Consider the following 21,993-nt stretch of genomic DNA (forward strand, 5'->3'; position numbering starts at 1 on the left):
ACAAACAAAAAAAAGATGGAAGAAAAGGACATATTTCAACACTAATGGGAAAGAGGCCCAAGGAGAGGCTGAAGAACCAAAAAGTGACGGTTCATGGAGCCTGGGGAGGTGTGGAAAGGGACACCCTGCGGGAGGCCCAGGCTTCACACAGGGCAGAAGCCATGACAAGGGGCCGGCCTAGCAGCTTCAGAGAAAAATCCCCGCCTGAGGGGAGGCTGAGCTTTGAGATTCGACCTCTCCCTTTCTCTCACCTCTCTTAGGGCACAGGCTTCTCTCTCTGGGGCTTCTCAGGTGGGACGGAAAGGGAGGGCACCTCTGAGGACCCAGGAGGCAAAGCATCACCTGCTCTAGGAGAGGGGAGGGAAGGAGACAGGCTGGACATCAGGAGGAATTTTCTGGAGCAACAAAGGTTGCCAAAGTCTAGGACAGGGTGTCTGTTGTAGGGGACCAGTGGGCATCACGAGTGCACCCCGGGGAATGTTCCCTGGGGCCGCCATGGTGCGACTGGTGTCCCTACTCGCCAGCTGTTCAGCTGCACCTCAGGGTGTGGCTTCTCAAACTTGGCTGTCCCCTCAGCCAACCAACCCCACTTCACCGAGGACTTGTGTGACACATTGAGATGAGGACGAGACAGTGCCCTGGGGGAAAGGGGTGGGAGGCTGAGCCCTCCCAGTCTCTGGCCTCCTTTCCCAGGGGGAAGTTGGACTCTGGTCTCTGGATGCCCTCTTGCCTGGGGTGAGGCACATACAGATGCCAGCGACGGTGGAGGCTGAGGCTGGGTCTGGGCTTCCCGGGTTAGGTAACGCACACCCCATCTCAGTGCTGGGCCCTGGGGTAATAAGCACTGCTCCCCTCCAGACCACTCCCACCACCCCAATTTCCTGCTTGCTGGAAGGTAAGAGAAAGAATAGCCCTGGCCCCAGTCTCTTGTCCCTGGAGGATACTGAGGCCAGCTCCCAAAAGAGTGGGATGAGTTGCTGAGGGATCAGGTAGGGGTGTGTCTGATACCCTTGGCTTTTAGGGCCCCCACCCTCACGTGGAAGCTTTCTTGGCTCTAAATCCTGCTCTTGAGCAAGGTAGGCCCAGGCTGTTGGCAGGGCTGGGAGCTGGAGGACACAGTGGGGCCCTGGGCCAACCACTGAGGACAGTTCTGAGACTGCCCTCTCTCACTCCATAATCCCTCCTCCATGGGCCAGAATGGTCGGTGCTGGGGCCCCGGTCTCTGCCTTCCACCTGCTCCTGGCCCCCAGCCCTGCCACTGACCTGGAGCTGAGTCCCTGGGAAAAATCCCTTTCCTGTGCAGGGGAAGAGAGCCCAGCAAGGCCCTCCCCTACCACACCCGACAGCGCTTTCTGCCATCGCAAGGGAGGGAGAATAAGTTTCATGTCAGGTGAGGACAGGAGAGGAAACTGGGGAAGGCATTATGGAGGCCCAGGGTACGGTTTGGTGGAAAGGGCTCGAGTGTCAGGAGTCCTGAGTGTTAGTTACAGCCAGGTCACTTAGCCTCTTTGGGCCTCAAGTATTCTCTCCATTTGAGGAAGCTGAATACCTGGAGGCTGGGAGAGCGTGGACTGCAGGGGCCAGGCCCTAGGATGGGATGGTGGCTGTGATAACCAGGGAGAGAAGCCCAGGCCTGGACAAGAGAGAGATGTTTAGGATGTAAATAAAACTGACAGCACTTGATGACCATTTGGATGGAGACCATATGACTGCCTTCAACTGTCCTTCTGGGACTACAAACCACACTAAGCCCTTCCCTTGGTTTCCCACCTGACCAATTTACCCTTGAAGTGAGTTACAGGCATTGCCTCCTCCAGGGTGGGCAGGAGAATGTGGGGCTTGGGGCTTGGTGCCTGGGCTTTGGAGCCAAACCAAGTGTAAGTTCCAACTCCGCCCCTCACTAGCTCTGTAACCTTGGTCGAGGTACTTACTTAACCCTCCTTAGCTGCCCACTACCAAGGACAGGGCTAACAACAGGGCTCACCTCCCATCCTGCTGTGAGGATTATGAGTTGCGAAGCATAAAGCACAGTGCTGGCCACATGGTGGGCACTCGGTATCACACACCTTAGTCCAGGTGCCGACGGCCACTTCCCAGGCCCAACTGTGAGTCCCAGGGCCTCCCCGGAGATGCAGCGTAGGTGTTACCTGACTGGTGAAAACAAGTTTAGGATCAACTTGGGAAGAAACCCAGGGGACTCTCACTGGCCCAGGAGGTGTCTGTGTCCCCCTCCCCCAAGAACCACCAGTCTGGTCACCCCAGACGTTTTTTGGAAATTTTTTTAATAGTTATTGAATGTTCTACAGCTTACAGTAAATATCATAGTTACAAATTCTTGGCTTCAATCTTTCAGAGTGATCACTATCTGATCTTCAAAACAAAATGAAACAAAAACCCAAAAGAATCCAAAACAAAACAAAACCAGATTTACACTTCATACACACAAGCGAGGCCATGGGGCTTTCCAATCTTTACACTCCAGGCTGTGTTTTGAAAACACCTATAAGTTCTTTGATCAAACTACTTGGAAGACACTGGTCAAATGTTTATTATTATTATTTTAAATGTTTTTCTTTTTAAAATGTGAGTTCCAATAAAATTTAAAAATTAGATTCCAACCTGTAGATTAAAATGAATTAAAAAATACAAAATCATATACAACGCTCTCTCACAGGGATGGTACATGTCATGAGAACAAGTTTTCTCTGTCGTGTGACATGAACAGGGATGAAGATACCTTTTAGTTAGGAGATGGGAACAGGCCCTTGGGCCTTTAAAGGTCACTACAGACAACTCCACATTGCTAGAGGCCTGGCCTTACATCCCCTTGGGTAAGGAAGAGCTGGAGTGCCACCACAGATCCAGATAATCTGGCTGACCCAAGAAGGTGGTCTTTGGGCAGTCCCACTCTTTCCCTGACTCTCAGGCATGAGGAGGAAGGCTGGAGCCTGGAGATGCTGGTCTTGCTGGGGTCAGGCCCAAAGATGACTTCACCCATTTGAGTCCTATGGGCTGGTACTTATCAGCAAGGCTGTTATATCTGTTCTCCTCAGAAAGGAAAATACCCCCTCTACCAGGAGCTGGACTGGGTACAGGGCCTCACTGCCACAGCAAGAATACCCAGGGACTACGCATGCAGCCACAGGGAAGCAAGAGTTCTAGTTTCCCTGTCTGGCTCTGTGACAACCAACCCCAATCACCTACCACTGGGCTGGACTCAACAGCGTGCAAGATAGAAAACACCCATTGGAGAAAGTGAGGGAGTGAGACCCAAGTCTGGCTCAGGCAAGGTTGGTTATGGAATGTTGAAACTGGCCTGTCAGGAATTTTAAAGGCTGGGCCCTAGAACCACGTAATGCCTAATTTCAGAAACAAGTTATCTAGGAGAAGGGAACATGGACAGGTAAAGGACAGATCCTGCCACCAGCCTGGCACACCCATAGTAGGCTGAGCTCTCAGAGGCTCAGGTGTGGAATTAGATGTTAGCCTGGCTGGGTCTCCTCTGCTGTGATCCTGCTTTTGGAGGTAGGTCTGGCCTGGATTCCCCTGGGGCTGGACACAAGTATGGAGCCTCCTCACCTGCCCTCTCCGGATTCCCAAGCTTGGCAAGCAGCTGGGGACCACATATCCTATGTGATGTGGAATACAGGATGGAAAAGCAGAGCTTCCACATACTTTCACTCAACAGCAACTGAGGAGAAAATGCCATGGTGACATCTAAATGACTGCTTCAACCACAGTGCTGGGGCCAAGAGCACTCCAAGACCCATGCCGTCTAGGCCCTCCCTCTCTGGCCACAGAGCAGAGCTGAGGATCTGATATGCAGGGCTCCAGGCCTGACTCAGCCAGAGTCCTGTCTGTACAGTGAGGACACCAGAACTTGGTGACCAGAGGATCTGCACTACTTTTATGCTCCATGTGATTCATTTCTGAAGCCTACTCAGAACAAAGCCAGCCTCTCCGAAGAAGCACTCCCAGATCTCTGGGAGTGGGATACCTCAAACTTGGAACACTTTGGGTGCCCAAGGGTCAGAGTTGGGACAGGGAGAAAGGACTGCACAGTGTCTCTCTAGATCCTGGTCCTCACCCAGGGGAAAAACAGGCCCAGAGACTTGAGTCAGATGTGCTTTTGGCCATTCAGGGCTACACCAGGTCCCCTGGAAGTGCCAACTCGCCAGGTCTGGACAGTGGGCAGGCTCTCCAGGGTCAGAAAGTAAGGGTACGCAGGCTTCCCAGGGACATGGGTCTTTCAACGGACAGGTGCCTGGGGCTGCCCTTGAACATGTCTTCAGTCCTAAACCTCATGACCCCAAAATGTTTTGCTCAAGTTAAGCCTTTTCTTGCAAATTCTCATCCTCTGGGTGCTGCCATCTGGATATGCCTCTGGGTTCCCAGGGCTCCTCATAAAAATCTGCTCAGTTGGCAGGACTGAGCTCCCCAGGTTTCCGTGGGGTCTTCCTGTTTGGGGGCAGATAGGTAGCCCATCCCTTCTGCATGCCTGCCACCCAGACCCAGCAGGTGCCAGCAGAAAGCAGAGGATTTAAACAGTTCAAATCTTGGCTCTTTCTCTTATGAGCTGTGTGACCTTTGGCAAGTCTCTTAAGCCTTCTGAGACTTAGTTTTTCCATCTACAAAATGGGGATTTTTGGCAATCAATGTTGAAGTACTTTGTACACAGACAGAAAACTCTGGACAGGTGCGAGTGTCCTTTTTCAAGATACAGGAGTGGGATACGTACTTTTGGGTCACTGCCAGGAGAGAAAGAGGAACAGCAGCAACTGCCCTGTCTCATGGGGAAGAAATTAAATACATTTTTCCAGAACGCGGCAGAAAGATAAATTCCAGGCTCTTAACCACTTGGGGGCACTCCAGACTCCAGCTTCCTAGACCCCAGGCTAATGAGAAGGAGCCAGGTAGAAGTGGCAGAAGCCAAGGGGGTTGGCTGGTGACTGGAACCACCTGTACCCCTGACCCTGGCCACCAAGCCTGTGGTACTAGGGAGAGGCAGTGGAGTGGGGTGGAGAGAGGGCTTTGCTGGTGCCACGCTGTAGCTTGCTATGTATGTGGGCACACCCCTTGTCCTTTCTGGCTTGCTGGCCTTCCTACAATGGCAGGGCCCTTCCAGCTCTGACCTCTGTCCAGCTTGACCACTGGGCCATCCAGTATCTTTGGATAACACCCATGGTACCTCCCAACAGACGCCTGTGATCCTACCAGGTGTGCTCTCATCCTACCACAGGCACACTACTGCCCCTGTTCTCCTGGGCTCAGTCCCTCTGCAATGACTCCCCAAGCTTGGCCAGGCTTGTGGATCTCTGTCAAAGCAAAAAGGGTGAGGCCAGCTGAACTGGGACTCCAGTGGCTCAGGCTGAAAAAGGGGCGCTGGGCCTGGGCTCTTCCAGACCACAGCCTTTTCACACCTTGTTTTTGCCTTGGGGCCTGTCTTTGATCTTGAATTACATACTAGGGCTAAGAGAGGGTACTGAGCATTGATGTTTCTGTCCATGAGCCGTGTGTGGATTCAGAGTGCAGGGACAGAGGCAGCAGGCTGGGATTCAAATGGCTCTGCCACTTATGAGCAAGTCACTTTGCTTTTCCAAGTCTCAGTTTCCTCATGGATCAAATGAGAGAATAATCTATTTCACAGGGTTAAACCAGATGATGGATATGAAACTGCTTTGTGAACTGTCAGGTACTAGATGTTAGTTTTTACTTACTGGTGTAGAATGAACAAAAATAAAAAGGTCATTCCTAGATCTCCTCCCTTTTTCCTTCTCTCTGTGGTCCTACCCTAGCCCATCTGGAGGCAGCAGGGTTCAGGGAAGCTTGTCAGGATACCAGCATTCTGCTCACTTTGGGCAAGTTCCCTTTCCTTTTAGAACCAGTTTCCTCATTTGTCAAATGGGTGTAATAACTCTGACCCTTTCTCTCGGCCAGTAAATTAAAGGCTGTGAAGTGCTCTGAAGTCTATGAGGCACCTGACAAATGCAAAGGTTTCCTATTATTATTATAATCATTATTATTATTTTGGCATTTTCTAAACATGTATGACATAATCTAAAACAACCTTCACCCACCCTTAGAAAACCAGAGAGTAGGAGGAGGTATTTGCAAAAAATGGATTAACACTGGAAAACTTCCTATTGTTTTAAAATGAAACCTCTTCAGCACCCCAGAACAGACCATTTAATTTAGGACAGCTGGGCTTCTCCTTACCAGTGCTGCATTTCCCTGGAAAGCCAAGAAGGTGGGCCCTCAACTCCTGGCTCTGGGTTGAGGATGCTGCTGGGCTTTGCCCTCCTGGGAACAGCCAGATAGCCTCTGAGGTCCTTCTGGCCCAAGGGCTTCCTGATTTTCTCCTCCTTTAGGGAGACACGGCAGGTAGGGGTAGGGATTATGTCCAAGTATGCATGAATTTCAAATGAAGAGAGTTATTTAAAAGTTATAAATGTTATCAATGATTCCATTCTGTACAGTAAAATGTTCCTCTCCCCGCATCCCCAAAGGGGCTGCTGGCCCAGCCAAGTGCTGGGAGTAGGGGGACAGTGCTAGACTACCGGGCTCCTGGCTGAGACCAGTGCGTCCCTCTTCTCCCAGGAGAGCCCGTGTCTCCTCCTCCTCTCCTCTCAGGATGAGGGGCTACTGTCTTAAAAGCATGGACTCCTTTTCAGCCATCCCTAGGGCTGGAGTCAGGTATAGGATGAGAGTTCCAGATGTCTTCACAGAATTTCCAAACGCTATTTCTTCATTTGCAATTTCTGTTCCTGCCATCTGCCCCCATGTCACCTCTGCCCAGTCTTCAATCCCTGCCTTTGGAATCCATGGAGGGAAAGAGCAGAAACAAAAGCCCAGAGACTGTTCCCGAGCTCACCAGGTGTGGGCACTGCTGACTTCATTTTTACAAAACCAAGCCAATCCATCCCTAGGTAAATTTTCATGGGCAACATGCCCCAGGCAGGAAGGCTGCATTTAATGCTGATTTACTGCAAGGTCTAGGGAAGTCCTTTCCGCTTCTCTGGGCCTCAGCTTCCTCATCTGTCAAACAGGGGAATGGATGAGATGGTTGCTAAGGTCCCTTCAGTTCCATGAGTCTATGAAGTGTTTATTGCTATTGCTTTTCCTTCACTATCCTGACCTTCAGAGCTGCCAGCACCCGCCTGGAATGTGGTTCCTTCACTGTGGCCATGAATGGCACAAGGTAACCAAGAACTTGGCCTGTCTGCCAGCGCCATGGACAGACAGGTGAGCCCTGGCAGTGGGAAGGGCAAAGGGAAGGGAGAGAAATGCCATAGGTTTCCACTCTAATCAGGAGCAAGCTCCTCATTAGAGTGGATCCATGAGGGCCCAGGGGCCAAGGTCTGGATTACACAGGACACCTGGCCTTCCAAGGCTTTGGGAGGCTGGGATCCCACCACCCTGCAGCTGCTTGGTAGGTCTGAGGTCAAAATCACCTTCTGAGGAAGTGCCAAGTCAGTTAACATCACTGTGCAAGTTAGAGGGTCCAGGCCCAGACAATTTGGCCAGAGACCTTACCAACCAAAGCCAGCAGGCAAGCGCCTCTTGACCCTCTTCCCTCTTCCTTTCCATAGTGCCCTCCCCCACCCCTCCCCCAAGTTCTCCCAAAGAAAGAATCTGGTTTTCCCAGGTTCTGATCTGGGGTATTATTAAGCTGCTATGAACACTCCTACCTAATCAGGTGGTTTTGTTCTTGGTCTGTTGCGATGGTTCTCAGAGGAGATTTCATTTGTGTCAGGACATGGTAATGTCTTAAACTAATCCTGCTTGAGGAAAATCAAAAAAGAAACAATCCCCCAGAGATGTGGCCTGCTCAACAGCTCTGAGTTCCTACCCTGGACCTGAGGATCACATCTCTCATGCTCTTCAAAGGAAATTGCGCGTTCAGCTGAACCACTGCAACAGACCCCACTCTCTGACTGCTGCTAGACTAGGCTCCCGGGACTGGATTCTTGGGGAAGAAAAGAAGAGCAGAGAGGATGTGCCTGGTCAGGTAGGAGGAGGGCTAGAGCTGGAAGGGCAGTGGCTAAAAGGGGGACAGTGGGGAGAGGCAGGAGATTAGAAAAAGCAGCTTTTACAAAAACCGAAAATAAAAACCAAAACCGTTAAAGATGCATAAAGTGACCCTTGCACTTCCGTTGTCTCTTCTTGCAAATAGAGGTGGTGCTGCTAGGGAGCTGCTCCAGCACCTGTGTAAGACTTGAGTAGTTGCATACAATGTGTGACTCCAGATCTGGGGGAGGAAGGGGAAGGCCGTTAGTGACAGTGATATCCCTGAGGCCGCTTCAGGAAGCTACTGGACCCCCTCCCTCACGCTGGGAGCCCTAAGTGGAGACCTCTGTGCCTTCCCAGTGGAGCTGCCTGTTTCCCGTCCAGTGCCAAGAGCTCCTGGAGGAGGAGAGCAGGGGAGATGAGGAAGTAGGGCAGAGGATTTTCAAATCCCTGGAGCCCTGCAGTTCACCGGCACTGCCTCAGCAGCTGCGGAGGGCAGCAAGGAATCTGGTGGTGGGGATGGCCCAGGGTTTCTGCCTGGCCCCAGTCAGAGCCAACATCTGACTGAGGTAAAAGTTCATTGGAAGAATGGGGCCCACAGGTAGAGAGCCTGAAGACTGTATGGTAAAGAGCACAGAATTTAGTACTAGAGGATTGGAGTTCAAGTCCCAGTTTTTACTGGTTAAGTGATGTTGAACTATGTATTTATCTGTAAAATAGAGCTAATGATCCTTATTTCACAGAGCTACTGTGATGATCATGAGAGAGCATACGTTAAGTATCTAGAATATATATAAAGTTACAGTTATTATTAAGAGTGATATTACTGAACCTGGAGCAGGAAAGTAACTGGTAACTGTCACCTGCCCCTTGCTGACACCTGTGCTTCAGACCAAGACAGGGGCTTTGTAACAATTCTGTTTTGTCACCCTCCTACCTCTCCCACCCTGGGCCCCACTCACTTGGATGGGATGCAGGCTTTACCAGTGCGGGGGCACATAGCTGTATGCAGGGGTCCCTTGGGCCCTGTATGCTGGCATGGAGACAGGGTGCGCCCCAATCGCGGTGTGCTGGGGTGCAGTCAGCAGGGTACCTGAGCATCCAGAGAGAGAAGAGTAAACCTGATGAGGCCGTCCCAGAGCGCTGGGATGAAGAGGATGAAGCCACAGCCTTTCACACAGCTGCTGCCCACCCTTCCGCATCTTGCCAGGGGAAGCGTTCCTCATTCTCCAGGACAGTCACTCACTCATCTTCAGTGGCCTCCTTTCACCCTTCTTTGTATGCTCCCCTCACTGCACCAACATCACACTGAGTGGTGATCGCTGGTTCACATCGTTGTGTTCCCACTAACCTAGTTGTTCCTACAGGTAGGGTTCTGGTCTGATCTATCAGTATTTGGTCCCCAGGACCCAACCAACAAGGCTGGCACCCAGCAGACATTCAATAGCTTGCTGACCTGATCTGGGGAGTGAGAGGCCTCAACAACGCCTACATTAGGGGGCAGAATAAAATCCTAACTCCCACCTCCTGTCCACTCAACCCCTCATACTCTCTTCCCCCAGAAGGTGACCTAGCTGATTCTTTGAAAGTTGGGTCTCTAAAGGTTATTCAGAGCCCTCTTTTCTTCTCATGCCTTTCTTTTTAATGCCAGTTCATCCAAAGACTTCCCTAAACCTGCTCTTCCTCTGGCATCTCTCCCTGCCCCCATTCTCAAGGTTCCCGAAGGGCAGGGTTTCTGGAGTAAGCCAGAAATGGAGAAGGGGTCCTCTTGGACTCCTGCTTCTCCTAAGCCTCACAATTAATTATTGGACAGGTCCTTAAGCTCCTGCCTGCTAAATAACATTGCCCTATGCCCTCCTTTCTGGAACCCTGCTGCTACCAGAGTCCTAGCATCATCATGTCTCCTCTAAACCAGAGCTTCCCCCTGGCTAAGCCTGCCTCCACCTTGCAGCCAGAGAGAATGATTAAACCAAACTCCATCTCTCCTCTGCTTAAACCCCTTTCTATCTCCCCGTTACCTAAAGGTATTCAAGACTCTCCACCACTTTATCTCTGACAACTATTCCAGCCACCCTTCCAACTCCATGCCCCTATTTTCTAAGTGATTTAGACCATTTCCATTCTGTGAATGTGCTTTACCCATGTTTTTTACCCCTGGACTGCCCTTCCCTTTTTCGTCTTTCTGGTTAGCCTCTGTTCACCCTTTAAGGCCTAGCTCAATACGTCCTCCTTGGTGAAATCTTCCCCATCCCTGTGGACAGAGTTAGAGGGTCCTCCTCTGTGTTCCTAGAACCCCCAGGCATAGAATTCTTCATGCTTTGCTACAATCGATTCCATGACTGTGTTCTCCACTGTCATGAGTTCCTGGAGGAAGGGGATGGACACCAACACAGATGTTGCCCTTACCTGCTGACATTGCCATGGTGGTGCCGGCCACCATGCCCATGGCCACACCATTGGTCCTGGGAGCAGCGACAGGCGCCGGGTAGATGGCAGAGGGAATGCTGTTGGGCTGGACGACCGTGGTGTGGTGGATGACATGGGGCTGGGCAGCGTACACCGGCTGTGTGTAGTAGGCTCCCTGGGGGAAAAAAGGCTGAGGTCACACAGGCTTCGGGAGAGGAGGGGAGCCTGTCCCAAACCCTAAGGGATGGGGTCAGAGAAGCTCTGGCCCAGGGACACAAGGTCTGGGGCTCTGCTTCTGTCTTCTACATGGCTGTGGACAGTTCAGTGCTGGGCTCAGCTTCTGGTCTGAAAAATAAGGCTTGAACCCTGTCCTGCCTCGCTCCTAGGGCTGCTATGATGATCTACTATGTTTATCTTATTGCAATGTGCTTCTTCTTAGACTGCTTAAAATATAAAGGTAGGGACCACGATCAGTGAGTGAAGAGGGCTGTGGACGAGGCTGGTGAACTTCAGAGCACTGTGCATGTGCACACATGAGAGATTACTGGTGGGAGTATCATACTGGTGTGAATGCTGCCATTCTACATACTGGAAAAATATCATAAATGCAGAGCACTTCCCCAAATGTCTCTTACTATTTCCCTGGAGGCAAAAAAGGTTGAGGATGGAGACAATAGTCTGAGGTGACATCCCACTGCCTGGATCACATGACTGCTTTGTGCTGTCACAGCCCCACAGGTCTGCTGACCTTTGGGCAGAGTAGACAGGGCGTTCTGGATCATCTTAATCCAGAGCTTCTCAAATGTTTTTGCTAAATAATAACAAGAGCCTCAGACTGTGGACTGAGGTAGACTGGGGGAGTGTGTAGACTGCAAGGTTATTGTTTTAATGACACAACAGCGACAGTTCATCAGAGCCACGAACTCTCTTCTTCACCCCCCTCCACCCTACCCAGGCTGGTGGCTCCTTTAGAAGAAGTGGCTTCCTGCAGAAGAAGTGGCTTCCTGCAGAAGAAGTGGTCCCGGGCTTCTACATGTACCTACCTGGGCATACAGATTCTGCTGGGGGTAGGCACTTCTGATGGGATACATGGCCGTCTGATAGGGGTTGGGTGATGGGGAGTAGGGGGGCGGAGCAGTATTACTCTGGGTCGGTGGGACCTTGTATGGTGTCCCCGCAGTATATCCTGTACCAAGGCAATAAGAGAAACTTTCAATTAGTTGGCAGAACAGCATCACTGGAAGGCAGCAGGTCCCAGTCAACGACTCCCCAGACAAACATGGGCTGAATCCAGGCTGGAAACACAGATGAGAACAGACAGGGAACAGGGCTCCACCCAGAGAGCCCGGGCCCCAGAGGCAGCTCCCTCAGTGGCTGCATGTGTGGCATCTTTTATTTCTCTGTCTCAGGGCTCTGATCTATAAAATAAGAGGCTGGGACCAGATGATCTCTTAAGGGACCCTTGCAGCTCAAACAGTCTGGGACTCTGAGCCATGTGCCATGAGACAGGCAGGTGTGCATGGACGGGAGACCCTCAACCTGCTCGCGCTATACTGCACTCTCTCCTCTTGCTTTTCTGTCTCCGTACTCAGCACCTCAGGGCATCCTCTGCTGCTGCTTCTGTCTTGCTTTCTCCTGTATTCTCTCTTTTTCTCCTTTTATCTCTCTCCCTTTTTGGACTGCCCTCCACCATGTTCCCCTTCTTCCCTGCCAAGTTTTAAGGTGGAAACCCCACTGAAAACCCCATTCAGAGACCCTCATCTTCTGGGATGCTGAAAAACTTTGCTCTACACAGCTGGCCTTTCCTCCCCTCCTGGGGTTTGGGGGAGGGCCACCACTGTCTGAAAGACTGAAGTCAAGGATCAAAAAGGTTCACATCGACCTGGAACCCAGGCCATGTGGGGTCAGCAGGGTGGACTGAAGCTGGGTAGGGGCTGAGAAGTCAGGCCCCAGGAAGCTCACAATCAGCCATTCAAACAAATTGTGCTTCCTTTGAATTTTCTGGAAAAGAGAGTCAGATCCTAAGTTCGCGGGAAAAACCTGAAACATGAATCACTCAGGAACAAGACTGTGTTCTTAGAGAATCACAAAATGGAATGATTCTTTGGAACCCAAGGGATCATCAAGTAGCCCCCACTCTCTTACTCTGTACTAGGGGATCCTGGGGTTCAGAAAGAGCAAGTCTTTTTAGGAACACCACCTTCTTTCTGAGTTGAAGGGACAGTGCCAAGGGATCCTGGCTTTGGATGTCCAATGGGGTGCCGCTGGGGCTTCTTCCCTGTCCCCGTCCTGGCTTGGTCTGGCTGACACATCACTGAACCTCTCTTGGCCTCAGGTCTTTCTCCTACAAGATGCTCACCAAGGACCCTTTCAGTAACATGGGGCTGTTTTTACAAGAAGGGACTGGGGCCAGAGTGAAAAGGGTGCTTTACTGGAAGAGAAGAGGTCCAGGCTTCAGGCCAGGATTTCCTCCAATCTGCTGTGATTACTGGCAAGTCTCTGGGCCTTAGTTTCCTATTTTGTAAAATTAGAAGGCTAAGAATGAAGATCTCTTCCTGAACTAAAATCCCATTTTTCTGAAGACCCTGGGTCTCTTCTACCCTAACCCCAAGTTAAAGCAAGCTGCCACACAGTCACAAATCTCTCTCAAGTCACACCACAGCTTTGGCATGGTGACCCCCTGCCCCTGATGAGCTACTCAGAAGGGTATGAGAGCTGTTATTTAGTCACCACCCAAGGCATCACCGAAAAGCTGTCCTGCCCTCTCCCCTGGAATCATGTCATTTATCTTTCCACCTGCAGACCCATAGTTTGTTCCATGAGAAACTGGAGAAACTGATTTTGTGGTCAAATATGCTTGGGAAATAAGTAGCAATGGGGCTGGAAAAATACATTAATGAGAAGGTAGCACTGATAAGAACTAGAAACTAACTGGAAGCGGAGGTACGAGTCAGTTGCGGAAAAAGTCTAGAGCAGGTTCCTCCAAGTTTCTAGATTGTGCAGCTAATCATGAAATGTGGTCACAGGAGGAGAAACAGATACTGTGGGGAAGACAGGGAGTCTAGGTTTGCAGACATCTAGAAGGAGCTATTTGAGGTGTACTTCACCTTGGAGACACAGTTTACTTGTCTGTAAAAGGGGATTCTCAAGATGGGTGTGTCCCAAGAGTATACAAGGGATCCTAAGTGTTATTTTGCCACCCCCCCCCCGCCAAAAAAAAAAAGACAAGGAGAAGGTGGGAGGGAAGGGGGAAGAGGGGGAGGAGGAGGAGAAATATAAAATAAGAGAGAAAATAGGTTTTATTCCATGACACTGAGAAGTTTTAAAATGATAGGATGAACTGTGAATCTCCAAGATAGGGATATGCAGGAGACTATTTCCAAATTTGTTTTACCACAGGATCTTTTACTCATCCTATTCACATTTAAAACATGCAAACTACAATTTTGTGTGTGACTGTAGCTTGTTTTGGTAAATCAAATTTTACTGTAACACAGCCATGCCCATTCATTTACATACTGACTATGGCTGCTTTACTGGTAGAATGGTAGTTATGGCAGACATCATAAGGCCCCAAAAGCCTAAGATATTTATTATCTGGCCTTTACAGGAAAAGCCTGCTAACTTCTGATTTAAAGGAATAAAACAGGTTATGGGGAGTCCTGCCAGAGTGGAGAGCACCTCTCTTCCATGCAGGAGGGCAGGACACCCCTGAATCCTAAGATGCCTGTCTCTGAAAGCCACACAGCACAGGGTTGTGATTATAAGTAGTCTGGAGCCAGACTGACTGCCTGGGTCCAAACCCCAGCCCTCCTACTTAACAGCTGTAGAATACATCTGTCTCCTCATCTATTAAATGGGGATAATAATAGCACTTACTTCATAGGGTTACTGTGATGAATACATTAACTAATAAGTGCAAAGCCCTTAAAAGAATGCCTGACACATTAAAAGCAGTTCATAAAGGTTAGCTATTATTCTTTTCTCTTTCACTGTATAGAGAGATAGTAAGCTTCCTGTTCTAGGGGGTATACAAGCAGAGACTGGTCTGAAAGATGACAGTACATAGGAGGTTAAACTAGTATGACTTTTATGGTGTGATCCAGCTTGGAACACAGACTCCAGGATTCTAAGATTCTAAAATTTGATGGTTTAAAATGCCATGATTTTAAGATTCTTTAAAGATAACAGGCCAACAGTGCTGGTGACTTTCCTTTATGCTGCCAGAGAATGTGTGCTGAAGTTTTATCCTCTGAGGAAGCCTGCACTAACCCTCTCTGTCACAAGGACAACCATCTTACAAAGTGTTGAGATTATCCCTCTGAGGAAAATCAAAAGGTTCCAAGAGACTGCAGTAGAATTTGGTTTCCACATCCAAGAATAACCTTGTCTACAAATGTATCCTTTCTTCATGTTATGAAATGAGACACACACAAACTCAAAATACAAATCAGTAGCCAAAACACACTGGGTGGCCGAAAAGATGATGCTGGAGAAGAAGGCCTTGCCTATTTGTCCAGACAGGTTGAGAAGGGAGAAGCAGAACTGCAGAGCTAGAAAAGACCTTAGAGATCATCAAGACCAATGCAAACGTTTCACAGATGAGACGCGAGCAAATGAGCGAAGGCTCACGAGGACCCAGGACTCAATGTTCCCTCCTCTGACTACAGTGGTCCCAGTCCTGGGCTCTGTCAGTGATTCAGGTCAATTCTTCTCTCAAGGAATACCTTCACTGGACCAGATAATATCAGAGGACCTTTCTAGTGCTGATATTCTACGTTCTGAGTATTTCAGTGGGACTTCTATTAGAAAATCATTGCAGAGGACATTCCACAACTGACTGATGGTCCTGTCCATACCCCTGACGATCACTGGAAATTCCCCTGGGGCTGTAGCCTGGGCTACCTTGGGTATCACAAAATTCAGTGTTTATTACTTTATGCACCTAAGTTAAAAAAAAAAAAAAGCCGTTGGATTTGATGCAAACAAAAATGAAACAAAACCAAGTCAAAACAGAAACTCACTGATTTTGCTCAAATGAACTCAGATTCAACTCACTCACTCAGGGCCTGGGACTCCTGAAAAGAGTTCTACCTCCGTTTGAAGGTTACAGAATTAGGACTTTGGAATGCTATACCTTAAGGACATTAGAGACTTGAATTCAATCCTCTCCAATTCAGATGAAGAGCCTAGAGCCCAGGGGAGCAGCAACTTTCCCCAAACTGCACAGCAAATCAGTGCAGGGCTGGGCCCAGAGTTCAGGGCTTACCATGCCCTGGGCAGAGCTCATTTCTGAAATTATACATCTCTGTAGTCCAATCTTGGACATTTGGTATATTGGCCTTTGTGTCTTCATTTCATTAAAGGCAATATTGTGAAAGGAAAAAGGAATTTGATTACTAGCCGTCCCAGCCCTGACTTATGAAAGAGGCTTTGTTTATGGTACCCTATTCTTTCTCTCAGGTTGCTAACCATAATTTTAGACTCCATCAAATAGGGTAATAAAGAGAGTGTGTACATTAGCAAGATAAAACTTTTTCAGCCCTCTCTTCAATCCTTCTGCACTGTCATAAATCTTTTTCAGTTGTAGAGCCCCTACCACCTTCAAACACATTGATCCTCACATTAAGGATGCCTTTTAGACTGATCAGTTTATTGACTATCAGATTTATATGTCTGGACAAAGCTCTATGTATGATTCTTGCCTTGACCCCCCAGTCTCCTGAACAAGAGAGTGCTGAATAAGTAGAAGGGAGACCTAACTACAAACAGGCTTAGCAAGTGTTAGTGAAATTACATTGAATTTGTCAAAGTGCCCTGAGTTTTCTGTGGTATTAGAAGCCACAAAATCTGTGTGCTGGGAGGAACTCTGGTGGGACATGGGAGGACCAGTCAATCCCACCTCTATTTACGGATTATAAGAAAGAGAGCACATCTTGGCCCTTTCTAGGGACTGTGATAGCCTGTGAGAGGACAGTGGGATATAGCTACTGGACTTTTCAGTGGAACTTTAGGAAGATGTCAACATAGTAGAAGGCAAGGCCTTCTAATACTCAGACTTTCTCATTGTGGAAAGGGTTGCTTCTGGAGGGAATGAATACTCCATACCTGGAGATGTGTGAACAAAGGCTAGTTGGCCAACTACTGGCCTGGGCAGCTAGAGAGGAGGCCCCTGAAAGAGTGGAAGATATTGGGTATACAGCACCAAGGTGATAGAATCAGGAGCCTAATAGCTAGAGAAAACCTTAAAGATGACCTAGTCCAACCCACTCATGTTACATTTGGAAAAAGCAAGGTCCAAAGCACAGACATGAATTATCCAAGGTTACACAGAACCAAGTCTAGAATCCAACTCTTTTGGTCTTCCACTCCAGGCTTCTTTCTGCTACACTACAGCAGGTGTGTCTATATGCATCTACCTCCATACGTGCAGATATAAGACCGAATATGCATGTATATGCCCATTTACATATATAATATCATAGGTACCTGGAAAAATTCCCTACTGCTATCATCCCTCTCTTAAATAAGAGTAAACTTAATCTCAAGGAAAAAAGTCAGTAATAGAAACTTAACTTGGGTGATACACTTTTCTAGTCGTGCTGCTTACCAGTTGGATGGCATTGGGCATATTACCTTTCTGAGCCTCAGCTTTCAAACTGGAATAAAAATCCACCCAAATAGGACTATAGTGTAGATTAAATGAGAGGGTGATCATGAAAACATATTCTGCAAAAGGTGAGAGTTATGTTGTATAAACGTAAGTTGATGTTGACCTGAAGGGGCAATGATAGCTAAGGAGAAAATAACATTTTAAAGAAAAATTTAAAATACAATGTATTCTTCTAATTTACTTACTTAATAGATTAACACTTCACTGAACCCCAAACCATCGGGCCTAGTCTGCAACATCCCTCCGAGGGCCTGTGCAGCCCTTGCTGGCACAACTTAAGAGACTGGCACTCACCACATCCAAAGCCAGCCACTCCTCTTCTGGACAACTGCAACAAGGCACGAAGCTTTTCCTCATACAGAGTCAAAATGCCACTCAGTCATTTCTAAACACTCGTCCTCATTTTACCCAGTGGAGCCATTTTGTGTTAAAAATCAGATGTGAAGGTGAAACCATCAGTCACTCTACTGAGCCTCAAGTGAAGTGACCAATCTGACAGGCCAGATGGTTTCCAACCTTCACGAGGACTTCCTGCACATACCTTGCTCTCACAGTGTAGCCTCCACGAGGGCAGTGTTTCTCAAGCAGGGGGCAATTTTGCCCCCGGGGATATGCACAGGACAGCCCCCCCCCAACCAAGAATTATCTGCTCCCCATGTCCACAGTGCTGAGGTTGAAAAACCCTGTGCTAGTTGGAGGAACCCCCTCTGTCCAAAAGTCCACAAGACTTTAAAGTGCCCTCTGTCCTTCCCTTGAAATGCAGTAACAGTCCTTCCCTCATCAAACTCATTGGCCAGGTGAGTACTTCCTTCTCTCTCCCTCACTGCTTTGTGTCTCCTCAAAGCAGGGTGTGTGATCAAAGAGGATGACCGTTTCTATATGAGGAGGGCGAATTTTTTGGTGGGTAGGAGAGAGAACCTCTTAAAACAGTGTCCTATAAATGTCAGTTTTAAAAGTTCCCTTTCCTTTCTTCCTAAGAGGCAAATCAGTCCCAGCCAAGGGGAACAAGGAAAGGAGGAGACAGGCTGTATTTACTGAAAGCCGCAGAGGATGCTTGGTAAGTTCGGTTCTCGGTCCCGGTGTCCACTGGGAGGTGGAAGGTGCCTTCAGTGCCACAGGAAGACGAGTTCTGTGGCCAGGCCTGTTTCATCAGCAGAGTTGCTTAAGGGAAGACACAAGAATGGCATTAGGCAGAAATAAGAAGTGGGCACCACCAATCACAGACACAAAACCAAGGATCTTGAGCTGGACGGAAACATATAACCCAAGGGGCCCTGTTCAGACACACAGGATGGTTCAGCTTTCTGAGATGGGTGAGTGGTTGGGAGGAGTGCTGAAGTGACCTTCTAAACGATTTGAAACTGAGAAGACCTAAGCTTATACTAAGTAGGGGAGTCAGGATTTTCTACCCACTACCAAACCCATGAAAATGCTTATGAATACTGCCTTCTACTGCCTGACATTCTAGCCTAAGACTCTGGGATACTCCTTAGCCACCTGCTCGTTAACGTGTAGCAACTCGGAGCCTTTGACTATGTACTGGGCCAGATCAACTGAGTACCCCTTTTTATGCCTGAAATCTCATCTGGAGGTGTATTTAACAAATTGTTTTCAAAGAGCGACCCCAAAATACTAATAACCACATGACATGAACCTTGCTGGACTGCCATCTCCTCTAAAGGGACTGAGCTTTGGTGGCTTACAAGGCAAGGCTGTCCAGCGGGACACTACCTGCAAACCTCTTCTCCTGTAGACCTAGCCAGGGCCAGACAAACCTCTTGCACCTTTTATGTCTCCTGCTGAGGCGCTACTGGTGCTCCACCTGAGATATCGCCTCATGAATTAGAGATGATCTTTTGGGCCACTAAGAAAGCAAATGTCAAACTTGGGGTAGGTGTGAAATAGAGATGAGGCTCAGTTTGAAAGAAATCTGCAGAGACTTCCCAGGCTGACTCAAAGCTCAGCTTGAGAAATTTGAAGGATGATGTTTCCTATGGAATAGAAGTGGGGAGTGACTCAAAAAACTTACCTTCATGTGTCCTGTAGGGAAGGAGAGAGGAAATAGGGTTTCAAAGGGGATGGGGGGAGGGATTGCCTAACATTTTAGGTATCTCCCTTGATATTTTCAAACAATAGAGGGGAAAAAAAATTTTTTTTTTTTTTTTTTTTGGCCACACCGCACGGCTTTTGGGATCCAAGTTCCCCGACCAGGGATTGAACACGGGCCCTTGGCAGTGAAAGCGGGGAGTCCTAACCACAGGACCGCCAGGGAATTCCCGAGGAGAAATATTCTTGACCCAAATTTCTACTTGTGGCTGAAGAATGATTTTAACAGTATCTTTTCCACTCAGATGAGGTCTTGGGAGACATGGATATGGGGTGTTTTAAAGTATATTAGTATTGGCAACAGTTGGATATACGTGAAACATTTTAACAAGGGGCTAGGTAAGACAGGGTGGTATGAGAAGCAAGTTTGCCTATACCCTCTCATTCCATCAGGACAAGGATAATCCACCTCCAGAGAGATCTCCATAAACTCCTCTGCCTGTCCAGGTAACAGGAAATGCCTCTGGTTCCTTCAGTCATGGAAGTACTGGGGTCAGAGGAGGAGGTCAAAGACTCTACTGTTTTTGCTGAACCAAGGATAGAAGTATAGCTGTTCTGGGCTGCCTCTGCGCTTGCATCAATGGCCCGCAATATATACAGCGGATGCTGAGAAATGAGAAGGAAATCAGGGGCAGGGAAGTGACACTAAAAGGAGAATTCTGGTAGAAGAAAATGGAGATCCAGCAGAATTCCAATGCAGAGTCCAGGGCCTTTGCTGGACATTACAACATGACTCTGCAGACAACACAGGAGGAGGGCAGTCAATTTAAACAATTATCATGGGTTTCTTTTCCTGGGGGGCAGGGATGGGTGGAGTGGTGGGAATTAATAAAGGACCCAATTAGTGTTGAAAAATCTTATTAAGATAGCTCCAGATTTAGAATCTGCCACTCCACGTGGCTGGAAAGCCCTGGCCACCTAAAACAACTCCCTAAAAACTGAAACATGTAGCTCTGAGAAGTCAGATAGAGCAAGCCCAGGCCCTCAAGACCCCACAGGAATCCACCAGGGAGCAGGAGGCCTAAATTTGGCTGCTGAGAATTTGGAGGACCTGTTCTGGTCCAGTTTTTAACCCAAGTGGTGCATCTTTACCATAATTTTAATCATGAGCCAAAAGCCTGACATTAGCCTAAAGGACTGTGTGACAATTAAAGTAAGTAAATCAAAATTAACCAAAGAGTGACTGAGGCCTACACTGCACTCAGCACTGAGGGGAGCGCCACGGTGGACAGGAACACACGTGGGTCATGGTCACCGCACACCAGGTATTTATGGTCTAGCTGGGGATGCAACACAGCCACACGCCAACCAGAGAGTGAACAAGACAGCATTACACACAGTAAAACAATGTTCCAGATTAACCAGGAAAGAAGCAAGTGCGACTGTGCCTTTGATTATGTGTTTCCCAACTGAGCAAGTGAGCTAACCTATACATGTTCCTGAAGAAGTGGGTATTTTCTTCTGGTTTCATTATAAAGAAAACAAATACTAATATTTTCTATATTTTTCTGTATATATGAATACATAATAATTTAAATAACTGGATAAATACGAAGGCTGAAAACAAAAAACAACAAATAACAGCTGTCGACTTGACTTCCTCATTAGTTAGCTATACGTCCACATACAATTCTAAAGAAACCCATTCTGCTGCTGGTAGTGATTCAGAGCTCAGCTGTGGGATGAAGACAAGCCAACTGAAGCTTTTAGAGGCATGGTAATAGAGGACGCTGCTCTGACAGGTATGCCTGTTCTTGGGTGCCATGAAAGGTACCAACTCCTAGAAATGGTCTATATTTTGAATAAATACAAGTGTATATACGTCAAATATTATTGAGGTGTACGTTTGAGACTACGTACTTTTGCACTTTATGTAGTACTATATATGTACTATTCCTCAATTTAAAAAAAGAGAGAGAGAGAACCCATGGCAGTGAAGGGCCACGGCCCAGTCACAGCATGCGGCCCACGTCCAAGTGCTGGGTTGTTCACATCCCTGGACACGGGGCCCTCACGCCCTCTGACACTTGAACAATCTGTTAAGCACACTTACAAGGAGGAGAGGCAGCAAGGGACCATCATCCTGAACAATGTAGTAAGTCAGGAAATCTGAGTTCTAGCCTGGGCTGTGCCACTTATTAGCTGTGGGACCTTGGGCAAGTCACTTTACCTTTCTAAACTTCAGGTCTGTTGTCTCATAAAATGGCAATAATAACCACTCCTTGATTGCTTCATAGTACTGATTGTGAGGATCAAAGATCAAGTGTCAGCCAGTCTTACAGTTTCTAATTCTGGTGTCTGTCTACTCTTCCATCCCCACAGGTGTGGACAGCTCCAATGGAAGCTCTCATCACCTCTTACCTAAATTATTGCAATTGCTTCCTCACTGTTCTGTTTGTTTTTAAACCTGCCAACTCCAATCTCCAAGCTGCAGTCAGAGTGATATTTCCAAGACCTAAACCTAATCACAAAAACTTCTTTCTTAAAAACATTCCATGGTTCTCCATTACCTAACTCCTCGTGTGGCACTCAAGGCCCCTCGTGATCTAGCCCTATGATCTCTCCAGACTCACTGTTCTCTCTCTCAAACCCTACATGACAGCCACACAAACTGTTCACCATTCCCAGACTATGCCAAGAAGCATCACTTCTCTGTATTTTTGCTCACACTGCTCACTCTTCCTGGCATGTCCTTCCCCAAATACCACCTGGTAGACATTTATTAATCCATCAACCAGGAGCTGAAGACTCACCTCTATTATGAAGTCCTTTCTTTTCCCCACTTCTTGATCACAGCCCCC

The 21,993-nt window shown here is 48.2% G+C and overlaps 1 protein-coding gene across 5 annotated transcripts in view; it reads right to left on the bottom strand.

The window, feature by feature from the left end:
* Positions 1-2,243: 2,243 nt before the first annotated feature.
* FAM168A (family with sequence similarity 168 member A) overlaps positions 2,244-21,993 on the bottom strand; it is a 202,009-nt gene continuing 182,259 nt past the window's right edge. For 4 of the 5 annotated variants that reach the window (XM_089915298.1, XM_022593770.3, XM_022593771.2 and 1 more), the window contains 5 exons: positions 18,122-18,247; positions 11,457-11,599; positions 10,414-10,588; positions 8,970-9,100; positions 2,244-8,248 (listed from right to left, as the gene is read on the bottom strand). In XM_089915298.1, coding sequence (XP_089771424.1) covers positions 8,988-9,100; positions 10,414-10,588; positions 11,457-11,599; positions 18,122-18,247 — 557 coding nt within the window. In that variant the 3' untranslated portion in view covers positions 2,244-8,248; positions 8,970-8,987. The remainder of the gene's footprint in view (positions 8,249-8,969; positions 9,101-10,413; positions 10,589-11,456; positions 11,600-18,121; positions 18,248-21,993) is intronic. The other variant, XM_089915300.1, reaches the window with a different exon arrangement.

Source organism: Delphinapterus leucas, chromosome 7 (assembly GCF_059928025.1).
Source record: "Delphinapterus leucas isolate spDelLeu-1000000601 "Yukka" chromosome 7, BTC_Dleu_Yukka2, whole genome shotgun sequence".
Classification (NCBI taxonomy): domain Eukaryota; kingdom Metazoa; phylum Chordata; class Mammalia; order Artiodactyla; family Monodontidae; genus Delphinapterus; species Delphinapterus leucas.